The following is a 12,659-nucleotide window of genomic DNA, read 5'->3' as shown; positions in this document are numbered from 1 at the left end:
TCATGCATGTGACAGACCAATACCTCACAAGGCTTCTTCTCTCTAAGCTGAGACCTTGAAACAGAGATATCCCTTTCCCTAAACAAGGATCTCGGTGTACTGCCAAATTGCAGATACTGATAGTGAGGATTCGTTTAATCAGTCACTTGCATGAACACAGAAATTTGTTTATAGAAAAGCACAAACATAGAACACAGAAATTGGTAAATAGAAAAGCACCAACAAAATGCTTTCCATCACAGTTCTACGAACCTGCTAGGACCCCTAATAAAATATAACTCACATTAGGCTACATCATGCCAAGCAGTTTTCTATAAAAAAAAACAAATCCATCGGTCTGACATACGTGTAGGCATATAGGCCTACAATATGTCAGTTGATGGAAGAATGTTTTTGCTGGTTGATTAAGGGGTTGGATCGCTTGTCTTGATAGGTCCTCACACGGTATCTCTCCTCATTGCTGAGCAGGAGGGACTTGGACTGTGATCACCGGCTGGAAGATAGAACTCACACACTCAATTAAGACGTTATAACAGTCATGTTATAACAACACAGATTATCTCGTCAAATACAGTATTTGAATGATGAGAACAGGCCACTCAGCCCATTCTAGACACACCACAGGCATAGTATTTATAGGCCTCCAACCAAACTTTGCATTTCAAGGTGATGTCTGTTGTAGGCAGGGAAGGACTGCATGAAATTGGACTATTTCTTCCCCTTGTTATCCTCATCATTAGCCAAATCATGATAATTCTGCACTAAAACCCCAATTTAGACTGGCCCATTTGCCAATGGACTCGTCTGGCATTTGCCAGATCTGACTATGGACAGTTTTATTCTGATTCTAGAGGTTCCATTTCCACACTGACTCACCATTCGTGGTCCCGGGGAGCAGCAGTTGACCACCTTACAGCAGTAGGCAGCCAGCGTGACAGAGATAGCGATGAGAGCAGTTTGTATCAGGATCAACTCAGCAAAGTAATGTGTAGCAGAATTCTGTTGACAAGAATTGGAGCATTGTGTACTTTCTTTTATGTTTCTTCCCATTGTACGACATACACTACATGACCAAAAGTATGTGGATACCTGCTCGTCGAACATCTCATTCCAAAATCATAGACATTAATATGGAGTTGGTCACCCTTTGCTGCTATAACAGCCTCCACTCATCTGGGAAGGCTTTCAACTAGATGTTGGAACATTGCTGTGGGGACCTGTGTCCATTCACCCACGAGCATTAGTGAGGTCGGGCACTGATGTTAGGAGATTAGGCCTGACTTGCAGTCGGCATTCCAATTCATCCCAAAGGAGTTCGATGGGGTTGAGGTCAGGGCTCTGTGCAGGCCAATCAAGTTCTTCCACACCGATCTCGACAAACCATTTCTGTATGGACCTTGCTTTGTGCATGGGTGCATTGTCATCCTGAAACAGAAAAGGGCTTTCCCCAAACTTATGCCACAAAGTTGGAAGAACAGATTCGTCTAGAATGTAATTGTATGTGTAGTGTTAAATGTCCCTTCACTGGAACTAAGAGGCCTAGCCCAAACAATGAAAAACAGACCCAGACCATTATTCCTCCTCCACTAAACATTACACTATGCATTGGGGCAGGTAGCGTTCTCCTGGCATCCACCAAACCCAAATTCTTTCGTCGGACTGCCAGATGATGAAGTGTATTCATCATTCCAGAGAATGCGTTTCCAATGCTCCAGAGTCCAACGGCAGCGAGCTTTACACCACTCCAGCCGACGCTTGGCATTGTATGTTGTGATCTTAGGCTTGTGTGCGGATGCTCGTCAGCACGATGAACAGTTCTCGTGCTGACGTTGATTCCAGAGGCAGTTTGGAGCTCTGCAGTGAGTGTTGCCACTGTGGACAGATGCTTTTTTACCCACTACGTGCTTCAGCCCTTGGCGGTCCCATTCTGTGAGCTTGTGTAGCCTACCACTTTGCAGCTGAGCCGTTGTTGCGCCTAGATATTTCCACTTCAAATTAACATCACTTACCGTTGACGGACAGCTCAAACAGGGCAGAAATTAGACGAACTGACTTCGAAAGTGGAATCCTATGACGATGCAACGTTGAAAGTCAGTGAGGTCTTCAATAAGGCCATTCTACTGCCAATGTTTGTCTATGGAGATTGCATGACTGTGTGCTCGATTTTATACAGCTGTCAGCAACGGGTGTGGTCGAAATAGCTGAATCCACTCATTTGAAAGGGTGTCCACATACTGTACTTATCTTGTGTATTTGCCTCTACATATCCAATAAGTAATATTTGCATGTAGCATTTCATAGGACATTCTCAATCTCAGCCCACTTGAACATCTAATATAAGCATCACTTTAACATTTACAGTGCATTCGGAAAGTATTCAGACCCCTTGACATCTTCCACATTTTGTTACGTCACAGCCTTATTCTAAAATGTATTAAATAAATGTTTTCCCTCATCAATCCACACACAATACCCCATAATGGAAAAACGAAAACAGGTTTTTAGAAATGTTTGCAAATGCAATCAATTTTGTTTTATTGAAATACCATATTTACATAAGTATTCAGACCCTTTTGTATGAGACTCGAAATTGAGCTCCACCCTGTTTCCATTGATCATCCTTGAGATGTTTCTACAACTTGATTAGAGTCCACTTGTGGTAAATTCAATTGATTGGACATGATTTGGAAAGGCACACACTTTCCAAATCATATATAAGGTCCCACAGTTTACAGTTCATGTCAGAGCAAAAACCAAGCCATGAGGGCGAAGGAATTGTCCGTAGAGCTCTGAGACGGGATTGTGTCGAGGCACAGATCTGGGGCAGGGTACCAAAACATTTCTGCAGCACTGAAAGTCCCCAAGAACACAGTGGCCTCCATTCTTAAATGGAATAAGTTTGGAACCACCAAGGCTTTTCCTTGAGCTGGCCACACGGCCAAACTGAGCAATCGGAGGAGAAGGGCCTTGGTCAGGGAGGTGACCAAGAATGCGATGGTCACTCTGATAGAGCTCCAGAGTTCCTCTGTGAAGATGGTAGAACCTTCCAGAAGGACAACTATCTCTGCATCACATCAACAATCAGGCCTTTATGGTGGCCAGACAGAAGCCACTCCTAAGTAAAAGGCACATGACAGCCCGCTTGGAGTTTGCCAAAAAGCACCAAAAGGACACAGACCATGAGAAACAAAATTCTCAGGTCTGATGAAATCAAGATTTAACTTTTTGGCCTGAATGCCAAGCTTCACGTCTAGAGAAATGCTTGCACCATCCCTACGGGGAAGCATGGTTGTGGCAGTGACTGTTATTCAGTGGCATGGACTGGGCGACTAGTCAGGTTTGAGGGATAGATGTATGGAGCAAAGTACAGAGAGATCCTTGATAAAAAAAACTGCTCCAGAGAGCTCAGAACCTCAAACTGGGGCAAAGGTTCACCTTCGAACAGGACAATGACCCTACGCACACAGCCAAGATAACGCAGACGTGACTTTGAGACAAGTCTCTGAATGTCTTTGAGTGGCCCAGCCAGAGTCTGGACTTGAACCCGATTGAACATCTCTTAAGAGACCTGAAAATAGCTGTGCAGCGACTCTCCCTATCCAACCTGACAGAGATTGAGAGGATCTGCAGAGAAGAAGGTGGGAAACTCCCCAAATACAGGTGTGCCAAGCTTGTAGTGTCTTACCCAAGAAGATTTAAGGCTGTAATCACTGCCAAAGGTGCTTCAACAAAGTACTGAGTAAAGGGTCTGAATACTTATGTAAATGTGCTATTTCTGTTATACATTTTTTATACATTTGCAAGAAAATGATAAAAAACTGTTTTTGCTTTGTCATTATGGGGTATTGTGTGCCGATTGATTAGGGGGGCAAAAACAATTTAATACATTTTAGAATAAGGCTGTAACGTAACAAAACATGGAAAAGTCAAGGGGTCTGAATACTTTCTGAATGCACTGTACATTGAACAATAACCAACACATACTGATATAGTGTCTGTAAATACTCACATTAAATAAAATGCAAGTCTTGTCGTAATCAGTGAGGTTCCCTTCACCGTATTTCCAACAGAAATAACTGCGTGCTTCCATTCTTGCCACAGAGACGATCAAGTTGAACACTGATGCTACGCAGGCCACTACCTGCATCCCCAGACAGGCCTTCAGCTGAGACAGAAGGAGAAGAGGAGAAGAGAAGAAATACCACTGGTACAGTATATCTCACTTTTTTTCTTAAAGAACTTGTACACTTACAAATTGCAAAACTTACAGTGGGAAGATGGAGATTCTGTGCAGCTATGGCCAAACTACCAGCTATGATCACCTGTAGAGAGAACAACAGTAAGAGACATGTCAACCTCAGACTCAACACTCAGCTCTTTAAATTGCTTGTCTTTTAACATCAATCAAGTGAGTAGAGGGGGAACATGTATGGTGGGCACTCACAAACACTGATCCAATGATTTGTGGTGGGTCTAGAACCACCATGCTCAAGCTGTTGGTGAGAATGACAATGACAGAACTGATATAGAACACACTGAGGGCAATCTGAGTCACCTGAGGGGGGAGGAGAGAGGGGTGAAGTAAAATGAACTACAGATTGTTATGAATAACATTTCATAGATTAAAAAACGTTATAATGACATTTGATTGGATTGCCAGACCACACTTCATTTATTTGCTCAGGATGTTTTACCCCCAGTGCTTTGGGTTGAGACTCCAGGTACTTCTGTTTTTGGTGAGGATTCCTCTGAAATGTCACTGCGACAAGTGGACCCTCTGCGCCGGGAACAGCCTCTTCATCTGAAAAGAGCATTTGAGAAAACTGTCTAGCAATAGACTGCTGAACCTACTGCAATACAACCCGATTTAAATGTTTTTTGGGAGCAGCATATTGAGACGATTTTTGTTCACATGCAAATGTTCTGGTATGAGATTGTTTTTATTTTTTATGCAAACATGCAGAATATAGTCCAGATTGTCCTGTTTTTACTAACCATGCAATGCAATGACATTTGTTTTACCTGCCATAACTGTTGGATGTTATTAAGATCTCTGAAATCGTCGATAATCTTTCAAATAGTCTACTTTTGACTTCCTTGACAAAATTCAGAGCAAAACCACCAACGCCCCTGAACTCTTTGTGTGCCCCGTTATTTTGTATGCAATCCCGCCCCCTTGTTGTCAGAGGAATTTGACCCCTCTCTAGGCCCACACACTCCTCCCCCTTAACTGTTAGATTTCCTCAGTGCAGGACAGGAAATTCTAACTGATGGTTTCTACTGGCAATTGTTGTAGACTATGTCTATGTTCAAAATTATACCTTAAGTAGTGCACTATATAGGGAAAAGGGTGCCAAGTAATGTTGTATTTAGGGTAGGTTGCCATTTGTGACACAGTCTGTCTTTAGATTATCCATCTAATGAGGCAGGTTGATAGGAGTCAGAGTCAGGTTGTTGTTGCCCTGTAGAACATACTCATGAAGAACAGAGGACTGAAAAACTACAGTCAACTGATGGCCTAAATTCATTTTCCTCAACTCCATGATTATCCACAAACACATTATTTATCTGAGAGGAGACATTAAATAAGGGTCCTGTCATTTACTCTTCAGCTGTAGACACACAAGCAGAGCAAAGTTTAAGAGAAGATCATTGTGCGGGGACTATGTTACTCTGGTGTGAAGAACAAAAGTCACTGGCTCTATAGTAGCAGTTAGGAGAATTAAAGTAGCAGGTTAGGAGAATTAACGTAGCAGGTTATCAGTTTTAAAATATCAGTTTAGGAGAATTGAAGTATCAGGTTAGGATAATTAGGTTAAGGTTTGGAAAAGGGTTAGGCTTAGCTAAAATGCTGTACTCTCGCCACAACTGTAGAAGCCATCAGTTCTGAGAAACCATCAGTGTCACCACACCTGGAGCTGCTTGTGGATTTGACAGGTCTAAAACGCTTTCTCCTCCGACACAGTCAAAACACCAGCTATACGGGTGTCGGCTAGCATGAATCTGAATTAATCGAGCCCTCAATCGTGCAATCACAGTCACATTATTGTTTCTGTTTATTCAGCTCTAGGATTTCATTCAGCTCTTTAGGCTTTGTATAAGACTTTATGCTCCACCCTTGCCCCTGTACCTCATACCTCTATCCCTTCCTCATAACACTATCGTTATCCATTAACCATTTCTCCAAATCTACCATCTACAAATAGATTTTTAGTGCCGCGTTAGCCACAAAGGAGTGTCATGTAATACAAATTGGATCTCTGGGCCCGTATTCATAAAGTGTCTCAAGGTGAGAGTGCTGATCTAGGATCAGTTCCCCCCTGTCCACTGCACCGCCCGCAACCGTAGGGCTCTCCAGAGGGTGTTGCGGTCTGCCCAACGCATCTCCGGGGGCACACTGCCTGCCCTCCAGGACACCTACAGTAACCGATGTCACAGGAAGGCCATAAAGATCATCAAGGACATCAACCACCCGAGCCACGGCCTGTTCACACCGCTATCATCCAGAAGGCGAGGTCAGTACAGGTGCATCACAGGTGCTGCTATCTCATGACCATCAGACTGTTAAATAGCCATCACTAGCTGGCTACCACCCGGTTACCGCCTGGTTACTCAACCCTCTACCTTAGAGGCTGCTGCCCTGTATACATAGACATGGCAACACAGGCCAATTTAATAATGGAACACTAGTCACTTTGATCATGTTTACATACTGCTTTACTCATCTCATATGTATATAGTGTATTCTATTCTACTGTATTTTAGTCAATGCCACTCTGACATTGCGCGTCCTAATATTTATTTATGTATTCATTCTATTCTTTTACTTTTAGAGTTGTGTATTGTCGTGAATTGTTAGATACTATTGCAATGTTGGAGCTAAGAACATAAGCATTTCGCTACACCCACAATAACGTCTGCTAAATATGTGTATGTGATTAATACAATTTGATTTGAGGTAATCTGATATTCATTATGATCTTAAAGGTTAAACTGATCCTAGATCATTGGTCCTACTCTGAGTAGCTTCATGAATGTGGTTCATGTTGTGCTCTCACTGCAGTCAGGTCACCCGTGATACAAGTCAGTATTCGACGTCCTTCTATGTCTGAGGACATCGGGAGATGACATGGAAACCGGCCATTAGCGGCAACAGTGAGCACTGTTACATTCAAGTAGGTTTCGGTTTTGCATGGGGATGGTCTATGGGCATAAGAATCTACCTCTAATTCCATAGGTTGCATGTTCAAATCCAGCGATTTAACGTTTTACTTAGTTTTAAGCCTATCCCAAACCTTACACCTTACCTTAACCATTTCGGAGTTAATGCCTAACCTAAATATTTGAGAGTTCATTCCTAAACTTAACCTTAAACACTTTGAAATTTGACATTTTCAACAACTTCAAAATTTGATGTTTGAGAAATATGGACGAACATCCAATTCTGATGTGAGTCTGTGAGAGCTAGTTGCTCAATGAATAGAAACAATAGAATAACTTTCATGTTCCAGCCACTCCTACTTTTTCACTGTACATGCACATTGAAATAATGGGAATGATATTGAATTGTGTTCTTTACATTGTGATACCATATGAAAATGATATGGTCATTGGTAAAAACGTATATCTAAAATGACTTATATTACAATTGTCAGTGATACATACATTCAATATGTGGCCCATGTGGGAATCAACTGCAACCCCCTGGTGTTGAAAACACCATGCTCTAACCCACACAGTCGACCTAGCCGGTTGTAAACCTATGGATATACTTTATTGGTGAATTGTAAGCCATTTACAAACCCTCCATAGATCATATATAAGGGTTCTACCAACCTGCCATTTATTGTTTTTTGCTGTTGTTATTTTTTACAACTTTTTACCAATTGGTTGTGGAGATATTGACCAAAAGAAGGAAGACCCAGGAAATATAATAAGAACACTAACAAAACAATAGGGTTCCTGCACCTGCTAGGACCCCTAATAAAATGTAACTCACATAAGGGTACATCGTATCAAAGTTTTTAATTACAAAAATAAATCCATCAGGTGACTTATACTGAGTCCACAAAACCTTATGAACAGCTGTTCGTTCCATGACATGATCTGATCAGGTCAGTCCAGGGGAAAGTTATGATCCCTTATTGATGTCACTTGTTAAATCCCCTTCAGTCAGTGTAGATGAAGGGGAGGAGACAGGTTCAAGAATCATTTTTAAGCCTTGAGACAATTGAGATGTGGATTGTGTATGTGTACCATTAAGAGGGTGAATGGGCAAAACAAAAGATTTAAGTGCCTTTGAACGGGGTATGGTAGTAGGTGCCATGCGCAATATTTTATGCACTGAGTGTATGTATAGATATATAGGCCTACAATATTTTAGTTGATGGAAGTATAAGACATGTTTTTGCTGGTTAGTGAGAGGGTTGGATCTCTTGTCTTGATTGGTCCTCAAACTGTATCTCTCTTCATTGCTGAGCAGGAGGGACTTGGACTGTGATCACCGGCTAGAAGAGAGAACTCACATACTCAATTAAGAGTTTATAACCGTCATGTTATAACAACATTCAATCACTGATTATAATTCAGATGTTCTGTTCAGTATCTGGTCAAATGCAATATTTGAACAATGAGAACAGGCCACTACCCCATTCTAGACACACCACAGACATAGTATTGGTAGGCCTCCAACCAAACTTTGCATTTCAAGGTGATGTCTGTTGTAGGAAGGCAAGGACTGCATGGGACCAGAAATTGGCCTAGTCATTTACAACTCACTGGACCATTTTTTCCCCCTTGTCGTTCCCATCATGAGCCAAATCATGATAATTCTGTGATTAAACCCCAATTTAGACTGTCCCACTGGCCAATGGATCTGTCTGGTATTTGCCAGAACTGACCTATGGCCAGTCCGTTTCTGATTTTAGAGGTTCCATTCCTACACTGACTCACCATTCGTTGTCCTGGAGAGCAGCAATTGACCACCTTGCAGCAGTAGGCAGCGAGCGTGACAGAGATAGCGATGAGAGCAGTATTTATCAGGACCAACTCAGCAAGGTAATGTTCAGTAGAAGCCTGTTGACAAGAATTGGAGCAATGTGTACTTTGTTTCATGTGTTTATTCCTATTGTATGACATATTTTCCTCTTTACACATTTAATTTGTAATATTTGCATGTGACATTTGATAGGATATTCTTAATCTCAGCCCACTTTATCATCCAATATGATCATCCCTGTTTGAACATCCCCTTTTTCAATGTTAATTGAAGTATTTCCAACACATACTGACATATTGTCTGTACATACTCACAGTGATTGAATAGCAAGAATCATTGTGATCAGTGCTGTTGATTTCAACGTATTTCCAGCAGCCATAACCATATTCATGTCCAGCCATGTCTGACACAGAGACGATCAAGTTGATCACTGATGCTACACAGGCCACTACCTGCATCCCCAGACAGGCCTTCAGCTGAGACAGAGGGGGGAGAAGAGAGCAGCTGAGAGCAGAAGAAATGCCACTGATACAGTATATCTCACTTGTTTTGTCAAAGAACATCTACGCCTACAAATTGCATAACTTACAGTGGGAAGATGGAGATTCTGTGCAGCTATGGCCAAACTACCAGCTATGATCACCTGTAGAAAGTACAACAGTAAGAGACATGTCAACCTCAGACTCAACAGACTCAACAGCTCTTTAAATTGCTTGTCTTTTAACATCAATCAAGTGAGTAGATGGGGAACATGTATGGTGGGCACTCACAAACACTGATCCAATGATTTGTGTTAAATCTTCAACCACCATGCTTATGCTGTTGGTGAGAATGACAATGACAGAACTGATATAGAACACACTGAGGGCAATCTGAGTCACCTGAGGGGGGAGGAGAGAGGGGTGAAGTAAAATGAACTACATATTAAATAACATTAAATAACATTTCACAAATCATAATACATTATAGTGACATTTAAATGGATTGCCAGACTACACAGACAACACTTCATTTATTTGCTCAGGATGTTTTACCCCCAATGCTTTGGGTTCAGACTCCAGGTACTTCTGTTTTTTGTGAGGAGTTTTCTGAAAAGTCACTGCGACAAGAGGACCCTCTGCACCGGGCACGGCCTCTTCATCTGAAAAGAACATTTGAGTAAACAGTTTAGCCATAGACTGTTGAACCTACTGCAAAACAATCCAATTGATCAAATACATTGGAAGAGCATATTGTGCAGATTGCTGTTCACATGCAAAAGTTCTTAACTATTAAATTTCCTCAGTGCAGGACAAGACATTCTAACTGATGGTTTTTACTGGCATATTATTGTAGACTATGTCTGTGTTCAAAATGACACTCTAAGTAGTGTCAGAGGAAGGCTCAAAAAAGATTGCGTTTGTTTTTAAAGCAAACATGCATATCAGAGACCAGATTGTCTTGTTTTTACTAACCATGCAATGCAATGATATTTGTTTTACCTGCCATAACTGTTGGGTGTTATTAAGATCTCTGAAATCGTCGATAATCTTTCAAATAGTCTACTTTTGACTTCCTTGACAAAATTCAGAGCAAAACCACCAACGCCCCTGAACTCTTTGTGTGCCCCGTTATTTTGTATGCAATCCCGCCCCCTTGTTGTCAGAGGAATTTGACCCCTCTCTAGGCCCACACACTCCTCCCCCTTAACTGTTAGATTTCCTCAGTGCAGGACAGGAAATTCTAACTGATGGTTTCTACTGGCAATTGTTGTAGACTATGTCTATGTTCAAAATGACATCCTAAGTAGTGTCAGAGGAGAATTGTCAAAGACTCCAGTCACCCAAGTCATAGACTGCTGAACAATTAATCACATGGCCATCTGGACTATCATCAGCATAGCAGTGGAAGTGAACTTTATGATGTTGCATGATCTCGCCCAGGGGTAGGAGGAATATGGATTCTTCTGACAATAACTATTCATGATTGAGGAAGGTTTTTGCAGATTAATGATTGATTTACAGGAATGAGGTCCAATGTTTGAATCATCAATTAAATGTATTCAGAAATCTATTGCTTAAAGCTATGTGGTTCACTACAAATCACTTATCAATCCATAATCATTTAGCAGTTGTGAGATGGATGCCTACTTTAAGTAATAATGAAAGTGGTCACACTACATCACACTACATGTAGTCACACTACATCAAGCTGCCCTAAAACATAAATACCTAATACACAATAATAAATGCAGTATCAACATTGTTCTGAAACATGTTGGCTGGAGTTATGCTGTTATCTAATAACCAATACCGCTAGACTGTAATTACATAGCACTTACATAGCACTTACATAGCAGTTATTATGGAAGTACAAAGTAATACCATGTTTCCTAATTTGTTTTAAAGTGAACAGTAAGAAAGCATTTTTATCCAGCCTGGCACTATCACACCTGAATTGACTGGCCAATGAAGCACAAAGCCCTTGATACAGCCTAATGCAATTTGTTGTATCTGCCTGAGATAGATTTCAGATCGACAGCAGATCTGCAATAATCTCACACAATCTTCAGCGATAACACTCATACTATGATCCTATCACCAATATATACTTATTAGCTTTCACTTTAAATTAGAAACAGCAATATATACAAAGGTCATACGTTTAGGGAGGCGTGCCCAGGGAGAAGGAGAGCTGATCCTGGCTGAAGGTCATACTTTTGCCATACTTACAATTCAACTACCAAGCTGCCGTTACTGGAAGTTTGGTGTAAGTCACCTTCACTTCTCTTGTCCTCTTAAGGCAGGCCAACCTTTACATTTAATGGGAATCTTCTGGCCACTGAGAAACACTGGAAATTTATAGGGAAAACCTCACCCACCAATAACGAGATGCACCTGGGCGCAATCACAGTTAGGTGTCGCATGTCACACCAATAAAACAGTCGACATGGGTATTCCCATGTTCTCATGTTTAATTAGAATATAATTTAAAAGTGATTTGTTTTATTACACATGTACTCTTCATTACATTAAGCAATTTGTTTTCCAACATATTTAGAAAGAGGTTAAGCTACGCATGACCAAGTCGCGTGACTAAGTTGCTTAAAAGTGTCAGCTTAATGGCATATATTATCATATATTATTTGATAATCATATATGTGGACTATAATATCTTTATAATATTGATACAGTCATGGGTCACATGCGTTATTGTGTGTTTATAACCTACTGGATCTGACCTGTTAGTCATTTAAATATCTGGTTAAATAGTGAAACAACATGGTGTGCTGGCCTTAGCTCTGTCACGGTAGAACTGTGTCCCGTGGCACTGGAGCAAGAGTGCCCATTGTCTTGTACCACCGAATCTGTACAATAAACTGGAAACGAATCTGTACAATAAACTGGAGATTCGTGCCAGTTTTTATACATTTTTGTGAGCTATTTTGGGAGGCTGCACTGCTAAAAGCAACGTCTCTTATGGAGCCTGTTCCAAAGAATGATGAGGAGGCCATTGTTAGAGGAGTGTAGTAAGCAGGTCAGAATGTAGGAATGCAGAAGGTCAGTAAGATATAAGGGTGCCAGTCCATTGAGTGCTTTGTAGGTGAGGATGAGTAATTTGAAGCTAATTGCAGATACATTTAGTCACATGAATAGATTACAGATACACTTAGTCACATGAA

At 41.1% G+C, this 12,659-nt stretch overlaps 1 protein-coding gene across 1 annotated transcript; it reads right to left on the bottom strand.

The window, feature by feature from the left end:
- Positions 1-303: 303 nt before the first annotated feature.
- LOC139575278 (uncharacterized) lies at positions 304-10,618 on the bottom strand. The gene is made up of 14 exons (XM_071400237.1): positions 10,480-10,618; positions 10,033-10,139; positions 9,769-9,879; positions 9,588-9,641; positions 9,313-9,474; positions 8,953-9,075; positions 8,490-8,507; positions 5,606-5,612; positions 4,695-4,801; positions 4,445-4,555; positions 4,269-4,322; positions 4,010-4,165; positions 877-999; positions 304-493 (listed from the first exon to the last, which is right to left on the bottom strand). Exons 1-14 carry the CDS (start codon positions 10,484-10,486, stop codon positions 455-457), a joined length of 1,179 nt encoding a protein of 392 aa, XP_071256338.1. The 5' UTR covers positions 10,487-10,618; the 3' UTR covers positions 304-454.
- Positions 10,619-12,659: the final 2,041 nt, after the last annotated feature.

Source organism: Salvelinus alpinus, chromosome 5 (genome assembly GCF_045679555.1).
Source record: "Salvelinus alpinus chromosome 5, SLU_Salpinus.1, whole genome shotgun sequence".
In the NCBI taxonomy this organism is placed as follows: Eukaryota; Metazoa; Chordata; class Actinopteri; order Salmoniformes; family Salmonidae; genus Salvelinus; species Salvelinus alpinus.
Note: the sequence above shows the minus strand (reverse complement) of the source record. Positions and strands in the feature narration are given on the sequence as shown.

Coding starts and splice junctions, on each gene's coding strand:
- LOC139575278 (XM_071400237.1), bottom strand. Junction 9,642..9,768: donor AAATCATTGGATCAGTGTTT/GTGAGTGCCCAC, acceptor TACTTTCTACAG/GTGATCATAGCTGGTAGTTT. Junction 4,556..4,694: donor CTCAACCCAAAGCACTGGGG/GTAAAACATCCT, acceptor CTCCCCCCTCAG/GTGACTCAGATTGCCCTCAG.